Source organism: Sorex araneus, chromosome 6 (genome assembly GCF_027595985.1).
Source record: "Sorex araneus isolate mSorAra2 chromosome 6, mSorAra2.pri, whole genome shotgun sequence".
Lineage (NCBI taxonomy): Eukaryota > Metazoa > Chordata > Mammalia > Eulipotyphla > Soricidae > Sorex > Sorex araneus.
This window is the reverse complement of record NC_073307.1, coordinates 102,272,593-102,291,305: the sequence shown is the minus strand read 5'-3', so window position 1 is coordinate 102,291,305 and position 18,713 is coordinate 102,272,593. Positions and strand designations below refer to the sequence as shown.

General features: G+C 45.7%; 1 protein-coding gene across 1 annotated transcript; it reads left to right on the top strand.

The window, feature by feature from the left end:
* The first annotated feature begins 2,954 nt into the window (after positions 1-2,954).
* Positions 2,955-18,375, top strand: LOC129405914 (T-cell ecto-ADP-ribosyltransferase 2-like). The gene is made up of 4 exons (XM_055143635.1): positions 2,955-3,069; positions 14,377-14,456; positions 15,069-15,825; positions 18,275-18,375. The coding sequence occupies exons 1-4, from the start codon at positions 2,955-2,957 to the stop codon at positions 18,373-18,375; spliced, it is 1,053 nt and encodes a 350-aa protein (XP_054999610.1).
* The last annotated feature ends 338 nt before the right edge of the window (positions 18,376-18,713 follow it).

The following is an 18,713-nucleotide window of genomic DNA, read 5'->3' as shown; positions in this document are numbered from 1 at the left end:
TCTGGGAACATTGTAGCAATGATGTCTTTGACAGTTTCTTCGTCATCAGGGTTTTCTTCCTGTCCCCCTGGGACTCCTATAATTCTTCTATTACTCCTCTTGACTTCATCACGATCTTCTCTTGCCATGTGTTCCCGGATTGTCAGTCTCTTTTTCATTTTCTGTTCTTTTCTGGAGAGTCTCTGGACTTCATCTTCGAGCTCACTGATTCTGTCCTCAGCAGCTGCTACTCTGCTGCTGAGGCTGTCCAGTGACTTTTTTAATTCGCCTACCAGGTTTTTCAGGTCTGACATTTCCGTTTGTATTTTCCACATTTCTACTTTCAAATCCTCTTGTATTTTATTGGTATTGCTTTCCATTGTTTCTTTTAGCTCCCTAAACATCCTAAATAGCTCCCTCCTAAATTACTTGTCAGAAAGGTTGTAAAGGACTTCATTGCTGTTGGGTTCTTCTGGGCTAGCCTCTTCAACAAGTAAGCTTGGTGGGAATCTGTATTGCTTTACCATAGTGACCTATGTAGCTCAGCCCTTCACCCTCACTGTTACTATTCTGCTTATGATGCAGTATTAATTGAGGTGGGCTTAATGAGATATTGGCTAATGTGTTTCTGGTGGCTAAGCTATCCTGGTGAAAGTTCCTGCTAAGAGAGTAACTTAAGGTTCTTGTGGGATACAGAGGGAAAAGTATAACACACAGCCGCTAATGTGGCCGCAGCTCCGGGAAGGAGACCTGGCCCGGTCTGATACCTGGATGAGATGGCAGAGGATGCGCAGAATGTTTCAGCTTGGGTGGGCGCGTGGTGTCCCTCAGTTCCTGTGCCCCACAGACCTAGGCTGAAAAATGGCTTTCCTGGGGTCTGGCTAAAAACGCGGCTCAGGAAGGAGCCCTGGCCCAGGCTGATACCTGGATGAGATGGCAGAGGATGCGCGGAACTTTTCAGCTTGAGTGGGCACGCATTTCTCTCAGTTTCCGTCCCCCGCAGACCAAGTTATCTGTAAATTCTTCTCTGTGCTCTCTTCCCCAATCGATCTATCACCTTTTCCCCCTAATCAGACTCTTAATTTGTAAGGTCCGATCCTTCTAAGCACACTGAACGTGTATTGTAAGTTAAATATTGCCTTTCTCCTCTCCTTATGTCTTTTGCATAGTTACTTTAGAATAATGTCCTTTTTGTATAGACAGAGGAAGATAGTTAATATTATGCTCTTGTAACTTGGGAGTTAATTCACTCTGAATAATATTCACTCCTGGGCATCTGCTTTCTCTACTTAAGCCTCGTTGCCCTTTGTTCCTGGCAACCCAAAAGCAGGGTCCCAAAGAGGGATTGGATGAACCCAGGACAAGCTCTGAGCTTCCCTGGCATTGAAATGGGCCAGGCCAAAGCGCCACAATACTTAACTATAAGTTAAGAGCATGATCATGGACAAATTCTGTCATGATCCAAAAAATAACAACTAGATTAGGACCCTGCTAAGGTTAGGAAATCTAGCCTGAGCACTGTCTCTGAGATCTATAGTGAGATGCCCCCAGGAGAGCCATCCTACAAACTTAATTTAAGAGATACATTAAGTTTCTCTTACTATGTCCATACAAAATGATTAATTTTATGAATATTGGACTAAGGAAAGGAGAAGCACAACCATAGATGGAATTTCACTCTTGGGTGGGTCTTCTTACTGAATGAGAATCTGCCCTAGAGAAGCTTACCCTGAGGGAAGGACTTTACCTCTGTTGATTGTATGGCCACACCTACATGTAATTATTACCCCAAAACCTCATGCTTTGGGAATTAACTAAGGCTGAAAGAGTGGACTGGGGGAGGCATAAACAGAAGGAGAATGAATCAGAGGAGAATGGAGAAGATATTGAAATAAAACTGCAACTGACACCAATCAGCCTGGCCCTCGTTCTCTCTTTTGTCCACCCACAGCAATAGGCCAGCCCGGGGTGGGGGAAGCGGCCAGAGACCACCAAACACAGGCGGTGAGAGAGAGCCACCGTGGCCTTTAAAAAAAAACTTTTGAACACTAAGTTCCTGTTGGAGCTCTCTTGGAGAGGGTTCCAGCCTTTTCTGGGTCTGTGCTGACACCAGGTAAAGGTCTTATAAGTCCTTAATTCCTGTGTCCACAAGGTGGGTTTTTAGCAGCCATCATCATCATCATATCATCCCATTGATGGTCTAATTTATCAAGTGGTCTCAGTAACGTCTCCATTAGTCCTAATCCTGAGATTTTAGAAGCCTCTCTACTCATCCTTCCAAATGATGCCACATTGGAGGCTCTTTCAGGGTTAGGGAAATGAGACCCAGCATTGTTACTGGTTTTGGCATATGAATACACCATGTGAACACGGGCTTCTCATGAGGAAGGAGAGCCCTGAATGACCTTTGGGGAGTTTAGGAGGCTCTCCCATGTGGGCAGGAAAGTCTTGATAGTTTGCCAGGTTCGCACAGAGGGAGAAGTAAGGTATAAGTAGGCTTTGTGGCTGCATGCTTCCGTGAGCTTGCTTTTAAGTCTCTGGATGTTGGTCATTGGTGGGATTCCAGGGCCCTGGGGGCAGTCCCTGGGTGTGACAGCCTAGCTACTGGAAATTGGGAAATCTGGGTGGAAGAGGCCCAGTCCCAATCTGAGCAGGCTTGGAGGTCCCAAACACCTGTGTTCCTCTGCCAGTACCTTCATGCGTGAGGCTCGTCCAAATCGGCGAAGAGAGGCCTTGAGCATGTCTGTGGCTAAGGCTCCGGAGGTCTTCAGCAGCGGGAGCTCTGCTCTGAGTGGGGAGGGTAGCTGGAGTCCATCCCTTCTGAGGGGCCCCCGGGGAAGATAGCCAGGCCAGTGGGCAAGAGACTCTCTGTAGCCTAGGGCTAATTGGTTTAATTACTTCTCAAGAATTCATTGTCATGGTGGGGAGGTTATTGCTTTCCCTATCTGCCTGCCTGCTTCAACTTGGTCTACACCATGAAGGGCTCCATCCCCATCACCGAGTTTTCTGGGCACCAGGGTCTAAGGCAGGAAGTGGAGATTGCTCTTTACAAGGAACGGGAAGTGAGAGTTGGTCCTGATTTCCACGCAGGTTTTCCAGTTTTAGGTTTTCTTTTCCCAGAAAAGACTTTCAGGAGGAAAAAACTAGTGATGTAAAATCATTTCATTTAGGAAATATGAGGGGTGTGAGGGGGAGAGAAACATGAGTGAGAGGGAACACGGGCTTCTCAGGAGGAAGGAGAGCCCTGAGTGTCCTTTGGGAAGGCGTTATAGGGGGATAGTTTCCATCCTGGCCTGGAGTTCTCTGAGTTTATGAAAGTAAATCAGTGTGTTTTAATAGAGGAAAAGCTTTGGGATTTTAGGTGGCTTTCTTTCAGGTTCTATCACAGTCTTTTATTCCTATTGAAATGTCTTCTTTCCCCAGGGGATGCTGACTTCTCTGGCCTCAGTTCCTGCATCTACAAAGGAGCTCGGGCTTCATGACTTTGAGCTACCTGAGGGCTGGGAAGCAGCAACTTCTTTAGATCTCACCTTGGTCATCTTGGCTTGAATACTCCCGGAGAAACTCTTATTGCCAGGGACGCCCTATCTACTGGAAAGAGTGGGTGAAGAAGAGACAGACTCTCATTCTGGGCAACTCAGAGAAGGGAACACCAAGTAAAATGTGGTTGGAGGTCATGTGGGGGAAAGATGATGCGGGCCAAATATAGGCTAGAGACTGAACACAATGGCCACTCAACACCTTTATTGCAAACCACAACACCTAATCAGAGAGAGAGAACAAAAGGGAATACCCTGCCATAGTGGCAGTGTGGGGTGGGGGGAGACGGGACTGGGGAGGGGGGAGGGATGTTGGGTTTACTGGTGGTGGAGAATGGGCACTGGTGAAGGGATGGGTTATCAAACTTTGTAAGGGAGAAACATGATCACAAAAATGTATAAATCTGTAACTGTACCCTCACGTTGACTCACTAATTAAAAATAAACTATTAATTAAAAAAAAGAAGAAAGAGACAGAGACAGAGACAGAGAGAGACACGGAGAGAGAGACAGAGAGAAACAGAGAGACAGAGACACAGAGAGAGACAGAGAGAGATATTTCTAATGTGAGGACTAAAGTCAAAATTAAAAATTAAAAAAGCCATCTTATCAGGGTGAAAATTTGGAGAGTGGACCAGCCCCCTTTCCTGTCTTGAAGAAGAGGACAGAAACTGAATCAGAAAACTTTCGTTGGTTTGGGGGTGGCAGAAGGGACACTGGGAACATCGCTGGTGGAGAATGGGCACTGGTGGAGGGATGGGTACTCGAGCATTGCTTGATTGAAATGTAATCACGGAAATTTGTAAGTCTGTAACTGTATTTCACGATGATTTATTAAAATAAAAAAATTAAAATAAGAAAACGTTAGTTGAAGTCACATGGAGAGGTGTGAAGGGACCAACTGGGAAGGAAACTCTTGATCTTCCTGCATGATCTGCCTGCCTGTGATCCACCTGCCCGAAAACTGTTCTTACCTGTTCTCTTTTCCTATTGAAAATGCTTCTGTGACATGATGACTGTCTTTAGTCCACCAGCTTCCAACCTGCTGACTTGTTGCCAGTTAACTTCTGTCACCTGTCACCATTGATTTGGCCTAGAAAAACAGTGGAAACAGAACTTCATAGAAACCAAATTACCTTAGATTGGTTGTTGGCAAAAATAAGTCTTTTTTGTTACAGACAGGAAGATTGTGTATGGGGCGGGGGGAGGGGAGTGTTCGGGGATGGGCATTGGGGGAAAAAGCATAGCCTGGAATATAAACCAGCCAAAAGCATGAAGGTCTTTGACAGAAAAGACTCATCTGTGTGTGTATGGGGGTGGGGGAGAAGGGGAGGGAATGGTGGCTGGGGCTGGGCGGAGCATGGGGTAGGGGCTGGAAAGAGAAGCATCGATATGTAGAATTTCAGAATAGAAGGTGTCCAGGGATGGGAAGTGGCTTGATACCCTGGAACCAAGGCCAAGGGAACAACCATCAACAGTTGCAAGCTGGGAATAGGTGGCAGTTTGGAATAACTGTGTAAACCAACTTGAGGGCATACTTTCTGTTCTGGAGAAACAGCCCACACATTCCTGCTTGAGATGCTTTGTCATGCTTTTACCACAGTAGAGAGAGGCCCATGTTCTCTCGTGAGCATCTCTCCCACTCTCTCTCTCTCAAGCCCATGTTCTCTCTTAAACATCTCTCTGTCTCTGCCTCTCTGTCTCTCTGCCTGTCTCTATCTGCCTGCCTGTCTGTCTGTCTGTCTGTCTCTCTCTCTCTCTCTCTCTCTTTCCCTCCCCACATTCACCTACCCCCAGCCAGACTGCAAAATTAGGCAAGGATCTTATGCCCAGACAGTGGCAACTGAGCACAGAGGTCTCACCCATACGTGTGTGCGTGTATGTGACTGTGGCTGGAAACTAGGAAAGCGGGGGTGACAGGGATCTGCTGGGGTAGTGTCTAGAGGACAGGGATGGAGCACAGTAATCTTGCCCATAAGCACATGGCTGGAGACTAAGAAATACTGACGCCCTAATACCAAAAGCAAACAAAGACACCACTAAGAAAGAAAATTATAGACCAATATCCCTGATGAACACCGATGCTAAGATCCTCAACAAAATACTAGCAAATAGGATCCAACAACTCATCAAGAAGATCATACACCATGACCAAGTGGGATTCATCCCAGGGATGCAGGGATGGTTTAACATCCGGAAATCAATCAACATAATCCATCATATCAACAAAAGTAAAGATAAAAACCATATGATCATATCAATAGATGCAGAGAAAGCATTTGACAAGATCCAATATCCGTTCATGATGAAAACTCTCACCAAAATGGGTTTTGGAGGAACTTTCCTAAAGATAGTCGAAAGCATCTACCACAAGCCTACTGCAAGCATTATCCTCAACAGGGAAAAACTAAGGGCCTTTCCTCTAAGATCAGGCACAAGACAAGGATGCCCACTGTCACCACTTCTCTTCAATATAGTACTGGAAGTACTTGCGATAGCTGTTAGACAAGAAAAAGAGATTAAGGGCATCCATATAGGGAAGGAAGAAATCAAACTCTCACTATTTGCAGATGATATGATACTATATCTAGAGAAGCCCAAAGCCTCTACTAAGAAACTCCTAGAAACAATAGACTTATACAGTAAAGTTGCAGGCTACAAAATCAATATCCAAAAATCCATGGCCTTCCTATATACAAACAATGAGACAGAGGAAAGGGACATGAAAAAAGCAATCCCATTCACAATCATGCCCCAGAAAATCAAGTACCTCGGAATCAGCCTAACCAAGGAAGTAAAAGACCTCTACAAAGAAAACTATAAAATGCTACTCCATGAAATAAAAAAGGACATGAGGAAATGGAAACATATACCTTGCTCATGGATAGGGAGAATCAATATTGTCAAAATGGCAATACTCCCCAAAGCATTATACAGATTCAACGCGATCCCTATAAGGATACCCATGACAATCTTCAAAGAAACGGATCAAGCAATCCTAAAATTCATATGGAACAACAAACGTCCACGGATAGCTAAAACAATTCTTGGGAAAAAGACGATGGGAGGCATCACCCTCCCCAACCTCAAACTTTACTACAAAGCGGTAACAATTAAAACAGCATGGTACTGGAACAAATGCAGACCCGCAGACCAATGGAACAGGGTGGAATATCCCTACACACAACCCCAAATGTATGAGCATCTAATCTTTGATAAGGGAGCAAGAGATGTGAAGTGGAGCAAGGAAAGCCTCTTTAACAAATGGTGCTGGCACAACTGGACAACCACATGCAAAAGAATGGGCTTAGACCTCGACCTGACACCATGCACAAAAGTCAGATCAAAATGGATTAAAGACCTCAACATCAGACCACAAACCATAAGGTACATTGAAGACAAGGTCAGCAAAACCCTCCACGATATTGAAGATAAAGGTATCATCAAAGATGACACGGAACTAAGCAATCAAGTAGAAACAGAGATCAACAAATGGGACTACATTAAACTAAAAAGCTTCTGCACTGCAAAAGATACAGTGACCAAAATACAAAGTGCACGTTCCCCCGAAAATCTCTCCGGCCCGCAGAGAGACAACAGTGGAAATCGTTTCTAATTGGGTGGGTTCTATGAGCGGTCCCGATCTGAAAATAAAACTGGTGAGGTTAGTAAAAAGGGGCTCAAGACAACACGTGCTGATCAAGAGCGTCTTTATTACCAGCCATGCTGGTTTTATACCTTTCTTAGCAGGGGGTTGGTACATGAGTTGTCAATCATCAGGGAAGTGTCTTCTCAGACCAAATAAGGAAAGGTTCGGGGTGTTATTTGGTGGGCTTACAATATTCTCCAAGAGTCGGTTGAGAAATAGTGGGGAGGGGAAGACAAGGGTTTATCTGGCAGGAGCATCTGTCAGGAGGAATGTACAAGGCTTTCAGTGTAAAGGAAGGCAATCTACTTTATGGGCTTTTGGGGTCTCGTGGTTAACTCCCTGGGCTACTTTTACTTCTTGAGTTTAGCTATTTCCTTTGTCACAAGGGCACCTGTGCCTCAGGTTATGCAAACGCTGGTAATGGAATTTTCTGGTTTGTCTAGGATAAAGGTTGCGGGGTGGGGGGGGGCCCTCTTTTGTTCAGGGTCCTGAACAGTCTCCAACAACAAAGACTATCTACAGAATGGGAAAGGTTATTTACACAATACCCATGAGATAAGGGGTTGATATCAATGGTGTATAAAGCACTGGTTGAACTCAACAAGAAGAAAACATCCAACCCCATCAGAAAATGGGGCGAAGAAATGAACAGAAACTTTCCCAAGGAAGAGATATGAATGGCCAAAAGGCATATAAAAAAGTGCTCTACATCACTAATCATTAGACAGATGCAGATCAAAACAATCCTGAGATACCACCTCACACCACAGAGACTGGCACACATCCAAAAGAACAAAAGCAACCACTGTTGGAAAGGATGTGGGGAGAAAGGGACCCTTCTACACTGCTGGTGGGAATGCCGACTAGTTCAGCCCTTTTGGAAAACAATATGGACGAATCTCAAAAAACTAGAGGTTGAGCTTCCATTTGATCCAGCAATACCACTGCTGGGAATATATCCCAGAGAAGCAAAAAAGTATAGTCGAAATGACATCTGCACTTATATGTTCATCGCAGCACTATTGACAATAGCCAGAATTTGGAAAAAACCTGAGTGCCCTAGAACAGATGACTGGCTGAAGAAACTTTGGTACATCTATACAATGGAATACTATGCAGCTGTTAGAAAAAATGAGGTCATGAAGTTTGCATATAAGTGGATCAGCATGGAAAGTATCATGCTAAGTGAAATGAGTCAGAAAGAGAGAGACAGACATAGAAAGATTGTGCTCATCTGTGGAATATAGAATAATAGAGTAGGAGTCTAACACCCAAGAATAGTAGAAATAAATACCAGGAGGCTGTCTCCATGGCTTGGAGGCTAGTCTCTCATTCTGGGTAACTCAGAGAAGGGAACACCAAGTAAAATGTGGCCGGAGGTCATGCGGGGGAAGGGTGAAGCGTGCTGAATGTAGACTACAGACTGAACACAATGGCCACTCAACACCTTTATTGCAAACCACAACACCTAATCAGAGAGAGAGAACAAAAGGGAATACCCTGCCATAGTGGCAGTGTGGGGTGGGGGGAGATGGGACTGGGGAGGGGGGAGGGATGCTGGGTTTACTGGTGGTGGAGAATGGGCACTGGTGAAGGGATGGGTTCTCGAACTTTGTATGGGGGAAACATGAGCACAAAAATGTATAACTCTGTAACTGTACCCCCACGGTGATTCACTAATAAAAAAAAAAAAAGGAAAAATAAAAATAAATAAATAAATAAATGAAAAGAAATACTGAGACCCAGGGGGCAGTGCAGAGGAACAGTCTGAGACAGACCCAGCAGCACGATTTCAGACTAGAAAAGCGCAGATTGGGTAGAGAAGTGTCAGGACAAGACCAGACACACACACTGAGTGAGCTACAAGTCCTGAGCAGCACACAGGGCTTATTTATCTCTACAGAAGTCTACAGAACAATCTTTTCAGAGAATCTGTCTCCGTACAATGTACCTGTGTCCCAGTGAGGGGAGAGTTTATGGAGTTAGGCCACTGGAGAAATCTTACAAGGGACCATAAATCAGGTGGCAATCTTTCACCACAAATTCAGTGATTCTGAAATTCTCTTCACCATAAATTCTGGCATTGCTCTGCTAGACAATGTGTTCAAATACTTGGTCAGTCCTTAGGATATACTAAAGGGTTCAGGCACTTCCCTTGCTCATGGTCAGCCCTGATTCAATCCCTGGCATGGCATATGGTCCCCCGAGCACTACCAGCAGTAACCCTTGAGCATATAACCAGGAATAAGCCGGGAGAACCTCTAGGTGTGGCTCCAACCCCCATCCCCAAATAAACACGAAAGCAATGTGTTAGAAGCCTACTTCGCTTCTCCTCGTCTTTTCTCAGCCTCTCAGGATCTCCTCATACAATCCACCTGTCCATGGGCATCATTCAGCTATGTTCGTCAGAAACTAACCTCCTCCAGGTAACTGTGAAAGATCTTCAGCAGATTTCTTCATTTTCGTGTTAATACACCTATCTATTTTGCCTGTCGTCTGAAAAAGCACAGAGACAACATACTAAACAAGAAAGGTTTTATCAGCAAAAACCTAAGCTGGGAAGGATGTCCGCCAATCTTGGGGGCAAGCTTCAAAGAGTAATGGGGCTCTAGTGCCAAGGGGGATTCAACCATAAATAAATAAAACATAAAGAGACATCAAAAATAACTATTTTGGGCCGGAGCAATAGTACAGAAGGTAGGGTGTTCCTCTTGCACACGGTCGACCCGGGTTCGATCCCCAGCATCCTATATGGTCCCCCAAGCACTATCAGAAGTAATTGCTGAATACAGAGCCAGGAGTAACTCCTGAGCATCGCTGGGTGTGACCCAAAAATCAAAACAGAAAAAAAACCCTATATTTAGGAACCAGAGCTATATTACGTGACATAAGGTGCTTGCCTTTCAAAATGCCAACCCAGGTTTGATCCCTGACACCCCACATGGTCCCCCAGCCTACCAGGAGTGATCACTGAGCACAGGCCCAGGAGTAAGCCCTGAGCACCTACCACCAGGTGTGACCCCAAAACAAAATAGCGAATTCTACAAAGAAGACCCCTCTAATTTATGACTCTGGTCACTAGTGCTATGTTAATAAAAAGAAACTCTGGCTCTTAATATGAACTTTTATGCAAGAATTATCTCTCACAGAAGATATTTCCACCAGCCTGGTCTGGTGGTGGAGAGAAGGTACAGTAGTAGGGAGCTTGCCTTGCATGCAGCCGACCCAGGTTCAATCTTGAGCATCTCGTACAGTAATCCACAGAGTCAGGAGCAATCCCTGAGAATGACTGAATCTTGCTAAAACACAAAGCATATTAATAAATACAATATAATAAAATGTCTGGCCTGTAGGGTGTAAAAAAAAACTGACCTTTATCAGTCAGTTGGTAAAGGTCTTGATTGTCCAAGAAATAGTACATTTAATCTTCTAAGAGCAACATCACCCAGAGAAGTCTGACTGTGAGGACTAAAACGACTAGTGATGCCTCCCTCAAATGCCCCTTGTACCCGAGTGTGACTGGCAGCCTCTCTGGGGCAGGGCTTCCATGGCAGTGGTGAGACTTTCTGCTCAGATGTCCAGCATCTGCCCAAGGCAGCATTTCCCCTTGACAGAACTCTCCCTACCAATATCTGCCCTCATGGTTTATTCCTCCTAACATGCCAGTAGGAGTTTTTGTCTTCAGTTAAATCTAGTCATGTGAATCATCGAATATTGTGTTTGCCTGAGACACACCTATAAAATCTAGAATGGTACTAGAAAATTTTTGTGCTGCTCGACAAAAATTATTTGGCACGGGGAGTGGGGGGTAGGGACGCTGGAGTGATAGGACACTTGCCTTCCATATGGCCAACTCTGGTTCGATCTCCATCATCCCATATGGTACCCCAACACTTCTAGGAGTAATTTCTGACTGAAGAGTCGGGAGTAACCCCTGAGCCTTGTCAGGTACAGTCAATATATATATATATATATATATATATATATATATATATATATATGAAATACACACACACACACATATATATATATGTGTGTGTGTGTATTTCACGGGTCACACTTTTCTTGTTAATACACCTAAATAGATAGGTGTATTAACACACACATTTCATGGGTCACAGGCAGGAAACACAAAGACCTGGAGATCCTAAATCTCAGATCAAAGAAAGTTAATGATAACAAAATACATGGGATTGTTCCCTCCTTCCATTTAACCTATGAAAGTGAAACTACATCCCCCAAAATATAAAAGGGCATTCACTTCTCAGGTGTTTTATCTGAGGTGACCAGGACTGCATCAGCAAGGAGCCACAGGAAAACAGGTACTCAAAAACTCTTAATTCTGTCCTCTATAGGGAAGGGTCTTTGAGTGAAGGAAGGTTCGAGAGTCCCTAAGGAGATATTGGAGCCAGGATATAGGAGGAAGGTGGGAGATGTTGGGAAAAAGAGGGGTTCTCAGACTTGATAAAGGGACTGCCACTGCCCTCCTGCTCAAACCCCAGCCCAAGCTCCCCAAGGAAGTTCCTGGAGGGTTAGGACAGGAAAGTTGGAATGGGCACCTTCAGGGTGTAGACACTTAGCACACAGGTGCAACCATCAAGTTGCACCTGATCTACAAAGTGTGAGACTTGGTCTTATTCTCACGGAAAAGTATTTCAGGAGACAATGAAGCAAAATAGGTGAAGTTATGAAATAAGATGGATGGAAGAAGGAATGTATAGTGGATAAATACAAAGAGACAACAAAGGCTTCTCTAGAGGGGTGAGAAGTTTTAATGGTTCTCGGGAGGAGGTTACACATGGATCCTGCCTGGGCTGGAGTTTTCTTCACACATGGATTATCAGGGTATTGTGAAAGGGGAAGAACTTTGAACTTTGGAGATCTTTCAGTCTTATCACAGCCTCTTCTTCCTACGGAGGACTTTACTGTTTTGAAGGGTTCCAGGTTGTCTAGGAGGACTTTACTGTTTTGAAGGGTTCCAGGTTGTCTAGGCGGATACTGGTGTCAGTGATAGTTTTTCAGGCTCAGTTCTTGCATCTCCAAAGGGGACCTACTGCTTTAAGACTGGCAAGAGAGGAATTTATTTTCTTTACACCAGAGCCAGGTTTTATTAGTGTCTGAAATTTAATCCCAGGAGTCCCTCACCTACCTGCCTACCTCAATAGGACAGGAAGAAGAGCTAAAGCTTGGGGTGATGGCAGGAGTGGGATATATGTCAAGAACAAAAGCCACAATCAGCAATGTGTAAGAAATTGGGGTCGGAGCAATAATACGGTAGGTAGGGCACTTGTCTTGCATTTTGAGGGTTTGATCCTCAACATCCCATATGGTCCCCCTGAGCACTAATAGGAGTAATTTCTGACTACAGAGTTAGGAGTAAGCCCTGAGCAACGCTGGGGTTTTAAATTCATAGAAGGAAAGGAAAAAGCAAAGAAAACCAAAAAGGAAAAAAACAAAAAAAAGGAAAAGAAAAATTATAGTCCTTGCATGCAGCCAACCTGAGTTTGATCCCTGATATCCAATATTTTCCCTGAGCATGAGTGATTCCTGAGTGAGAGCCAGAAGCAACCCCTGAGCATTCCTGGTTGTGCTCCCGAGCCAAAACAGAAGAAAGAAAGAAATATTACAGAGAGGGAGGTGAGGTCAAGAACTTGCAAAAATGGTGGGAGTGGAGTACAGTGGGTAGGAAGCTTGCCTTGTATATAGGCTACTTAAGTTCTATCCCCAGCACCCATATGGGGACCCCATATGGTCTCAGAAGCCACCAGGAGTCGTTCCTGAGCATAGAGTTTGAGTAACCTCTGAACATTGCCAGGTGTGACCCAAAATAAGTTACAAAAAAAGGACTGGAGCATTAATACAGTGGAGAAGCTGTGAGTACCAATAAGTATGGTCCCCAAACAAACAAACAAACAAACAAACAACGAATAAGAAATTGCCAAACAGGAAATATAGGAAACCACAGATATGCAGTACAACCACCACTTTCAAAATTTAAAACTTTATTGTGAATCATGAAATTATGCAGAGGATTCTGGAAGCAGTACTGTGGGTGCCTGAGTTTCACACAGACCCTTGGGCTAAGGGCTCTGCCAGAATAAGAAAATGAATCTCCCCTTTCCCTCCCAGCTCCATGCACAACCAACTTTATCTTTCTTGAAGCAAGAAGCCATCAAAGGCTCAATGCATATTAGTTCTCCCAGCCAAAGGCTGTATCTACAGATATACAGAAGGATTGCCTTCTGTGTGAAACCAATTAATTTGAGAAGCACAGATTTTAATAGTGGTGAGGGGACCTCAAGAATTTCTTTGAGTCAGTGTCAGAATCAATGAAGGGGGCTGCAGTGACCTGTTCTGTCTCTCCATACCTTCATAACTCACAGATCTACCTTTTACCAGGACAGCTGGTTTTTTCTATCCCAGCCCCCTAGTGGACTGTCCAGTCCCGCAGAACTGGATAACGGGGTTGACAAACAGAGGGTCCAAGAATGATAGGGACAGGGGAGACAAATACACACACACACATACAGAGAGATGTGAGCAAAAGCAAAAGACACTTTACTGTAACTCCACAGTGCTTATGTCTGCTTAGGCTTCAATCCACTTGCATCATGGCCTTAAGGCAAAACTAGAAGTAACTAATGGCACCCGGGGCAAGTAGGGGAGGTAACAGTAGTTATCCAGAAGGCTGATCTATCTATTCCTGTTTGCTAACCATCCTGTTCTTGTAAAAATGTCCCAGTCCCGGGGCTGGAGCAATAGGACAGCAGGTAGGGCGTTTGCCTTGTATGCGGCTGAGCCGGGTTCGATTCCCAGCATCCCATATGGTCCCCTGAGCACCGCCAGGGATAATTCCTGAGTGCAGAGCCAGGAGTAACCCCTGTGCATCACCGGGTGTGACCCAAAAAGAAAAAAAAAAATGTCCCAGTCCTCCGGTTCTTGTAAAATGGATTTCTCAACCTGTTAATGTGAATGCTTGACTGCAAGCTATATGCTGAAGGCCCGCTCACTACAGTGGACCTTGTCTCTTGTGCGGGACCCAGGCAGAGCTGTTGCAGGAAACCCTGATTGGATGTTAAGAAAAGCAACAGGAAAAGGAGCCTGATTGGTATTTGCAGCAGAGATTCACAAACACAGGACTAAAGGGTCAATCTATGCACAAGGAATCTGTGTTCACAAGCTGAGTCTATGCCCTGTGTTTTCCTGTAGGGATTTCTGCTTTGGAGGAGATGGCAGCCCTCACAGCCACTGTTCACCTTGTGATCCTAACTGCATGTCTACTGCAGCAGGTAACACAGACCCTCCAATCCCCCCCCACACACACTGTCACCCTGCTCCCCGCTCACTTTCTGAAACAAGAGTGAGTCCACAGTAAGTCTGTAGAAAAACCATTTGGAGAAGGAAATCTGAAAATATTTTTAATTTACTTTATCGGGGTGGGTAGACATACCCAACAGGGCTCAGGGTTTACTCCTGTATCTGTGTTTTGGCAGATTCAGGAAACCTTATGAGGTGCTGGGGATAGAACCTGGGTAGCCACGTGGAAGGCAAACACCCTATTCACAGTACTATCGTACCGGCTTCTCCACACCCTGAATTTTTTTAATAGTGTGGGGATCAGGGAGATGATTCAAAGTGCTGAAGTGTATGTTTTGTGTGCTGGCTCCCTGGCTTTAATCCTAGCATGTTATGGTCCCCAAGCACTGCCAACAGTAGGCCCTGAGCATCCCCAAGTTATTTCCAGCCCCGGAGCCTTTCCCTTTATACTGCTTAGAGTGCAATCAGCCTGCACTCACACATGGTTCACCTGTGGGCCCTGTGATCGGAGCTTGGCACATTTCTTGGTGAGCCAGGAGTCCATGCCAGGGCTGGGCCTCAACCTTTACCTGCTGGTTTCTTAGCAAATGGGCCCAGGGACACCTACTCCTTTGCAGGTGACTGGCCTGGAACAGCAACCCACATCGTGTCTGGGCATTTTAGACATGGCTTACAATGCATTTGATGACCAGTATGAAGGCTGTACCCAACAAATGGACAACATCGCACCCCAGCTGTTGGAAGAAGAACTGAAAATGAATCAAAAATTTCAAGAAGAATGGAAAAATGCAGAGAAACACTGGAAGGAAATAAAGAACACCCAAGAGATCAAAGAGATGATTCCAAAATCATTCCGGGATGCCTATGGAATAGCCCTAGTGGCCTATACTGGGGAGATTGCAGTAGACTTTAACAAAGCTGTCAGAGAATTCGGGCAAAATCCAAAGAGCTTTCACTTCAAAGCCTTCCATTATTATTTGACAAGAGCTCTTCAGCTTCTTAGTAGAGGGAAGTGTTACAAGGTTTATAGGGGTTGTCCCATCAAGTTTCAGTACTCCGGGAGCAGTACTGTGCGTCTTGGGCAATTCACCTCAACATCTTTGAGTAAGGAAATAGCTCTACAATTTAGTGGGCCTTCTGGGACACTGTTTATCATTGAAACTTGCTTGGGTGTGTATATTGAAGCTTTTTCTAAGTATAGAAATGAAAAGGAAGTACTGCTTCCAGGATACGAGGTGTATCAGAAAGTTACTAAAAACCATAATAATTTTTTTCTTGGAAATCCAAAAAAGGGGAAGAGTACCTACAATTGTTTTCATGTTTCCTCTGGCAGCAGCTCAGGTGAGTCGGGTCTGTGTTCTGGGAGGGAGGGCTGGGACCTCTCAGAAATAGGAGGACCAACAACGGGCCCAGAGGCACAGTGTTGCCAAGTATTAGAGTCCTAAAACTTCAGAGCTGCAGACGTGGAAAAGAGAACAGCTGAGGCAGTGCCTGGCCCAGCCAACCTCCTAAGCTTCCTGCTCTGCAGAGGGGTGAGAAAAGTCCACAGGCACCAGGAAACAGGAGTCATGAAAATTACAAATGTGTCCTGGGTCATAGGTCAAAAGCAGGGGGACTGAGATCTAAAAAAAAGCAGAATGGGGTGCCTCCTCAGTAATAATGCTGGGAGAAGAGGGGTACCTGGACTGAGAGGCAGCCTGGGGAGGGAAGGTGGTCAGGATCTGGCGTTACCTCGGAGGGATGCTCGCAGGGAGTGAGAGGAGGCTGCAGAGACTGAGTGCTGTGGTCAGAAAGCAGGATGGAGGACCCTGAGAGTTCCAAAGTGGGAAATGTGCAGCTTCCTGCTAGGCTGGAAGAAATTTCATTAGAGCTGCTTGGAGGGGTGGGGGGAGGAGGGAGAGAGGCAGAGGGAGAGGGAGTGAGAGAGCAGGTGCTAGAATTGAGATCATAGAATGGAAAGGGATTTTTTTGCCTTTTTATATTTGTTTGTGGCTGGAGCAATAGCACAGCGGGTAGAGCATTTGCCTTGCTTGCGGCCACCCGGGTTCGATTCCCAGCATCTCATGTGGTCCCCCCACCACCACCAGGAGTAATCCCTGTAGATAGCCAGGTGTCACCCAAAAACAAACAAACAAACAAATTTGTTTCTTTGTTTAATTTGGGGGGCTATCCTGGCAGTACTCAGGCGTTGCTCCTGGTTCTTCACTCAGTACTAACTCCTAGCAGGCTCAGTGGACCACATGGGATGCCAGGATTTATCTGGGGTCGGCCTCACACCCTACCTGTTGTACTATTGCTCTGGCTTTTTGGGTCACACCTAGCGATGCACAGGAGTTACTCCTGGCTTTGCACTCAGAAATTACTTCTGACAGTGTTCAGGGGACCATATAGGATGCTGGGAATCGAACCCAGGTTGGCCACATGTAGGGCAAACACCCTACCCACTGTACTATCTCTCCAGCCCCACATACCTAGTCTTATCACCTCTAAGATAACAATTTTTTTTTTTAAGTCTAGAGAGCTGACCACAGCCATTTGTTTATCTCTTGGTTTGTTTGGGGGCCATTCCTTAGCAGTGCTGAGCACATTGCTTACTCCTGGCAATGTGCTCAGGAACCACTCCATGGGATTCAGGGGACCTTATGGGGTGCTGAGAGTCAAACCTGAGTAAGGCAAGCAAGCGCCCTGCCCTGCTGTACGACCTTTCCAGCAGAGTCTGTCTCCTCATTCATCTGCTCTCCAAGCTTTCATCAGAGTCCCAAGAACTAAAATGTTTTGAGATCCAGGGTATAATCAAAAGTGGGTTGAACTACTGAGGCCCTCAGTATCCAGAAAGTGTCTACAGGTTCATTTGTGTGCTCTGAAAGGGTGTTGGAGTAAGAAAAATGTTAAGGCTAGACATAGAAACACAGAGAATCTGGGGTTTCCCACGGAGGAACTCTGCCCTGGAACCAGCCTTCTGAGGACAGCATGGCCGGGTAACTGTGCAGCGGGGGAGAACTGCAGGCTCCGTCTTGGGCGCAGTGATCCGTGTTCAGATTTCGGCAGAGAGAGAATCCCACGGGAGGAAACCAGATTCCACAGGGACAAACCTACCCGGAACACCTGTTAGTGGGGCAGAGAGCATAGCATAGACGTTGCTGTAAAATAGAGACTTCTTTCAAAAGGAGTTTAAATAGATGTTGCTGTAAAATAGCGACCCAGAAACATCGTCCTGAGGTGAGAAAAATGCAGGAGCAGCTCCACCCTAGCTGGGCAGCTGTGGGCCTGAGAGGAGAGATTTCTTACCAAAACACTGATGCTTAGATGCTTAGGGTGCAAAGCCTGAGAGGAGCACTGGGCAGAGGTCGGGGGTCACTGGACCTCGAGCATTCACAACTCTAGGAGACCTTAAGAGACAGAAGAGCATGTGTGTCCTCTCTCACATGTCCCTGTGGGGCGGGAGGATATTTTCACTGCTGGCCTGTCCCTGGGAAGCCCCCCTGAGCTCACCCTCTTGGTTTTTTTCTGTTTGGTTGGTTGTTTGGTTGTTGTTTTGGGGGCCACAGCTGGTGGTGCTCAGGGCTTATTCCTGGCTCTGGGCTCAGGGATCACTCCTGGCAGCCTCCGGGGAACAAATGCAGTGCCAGGGATCAAACCCAGGTCAGACACATGCAAGGTCAGCACCCTCTGCACTACCGCTCCAGCCCCTCTCTTGGTTGGTTTGTTCCTTTGTTTTACGTTAGGAAACATTTGAGAGAGTCAATCCTGATCTGCCACAGAGTGAGTAACCTTCCTGTCTCTCCCCTAGCTACAGGAATCCGGGGAAGCTCCAAGGTCCTGCTGCTTCTTCCAGGCTTCCTCCTGACGCTGCTGCTCCTGCAGAACTGTGACCTTTCTGTCGGAGCCTGACTCTGAGGGCTCCTGAGGAGGGTGTCAGAGGGGGCAAGAGGCTGGGAATGGGCTGGCCAGCCAGCGTCCGCAACACCATGAGAAGTTGGGGTGATCTCTGTTAGTGCTCATGACCCCAGGATCCCCAGACAGCTACTGACAGGGTCGAATCACAGAAGTGTATGGTCTCTCTCCAGTTTTGCTCCGTGAGATCATTCTCCATCTCTGACTCTCTTCTAGGATTAAAAAATCATTTTTCAGACACCGACTGTTTTCAAAACGCATTTTGTATAAGTATATTAAAGGTATTAAAATGCAATTTAATTGTGGTGGATGCTCTAACGTAAAGAAATAAATGA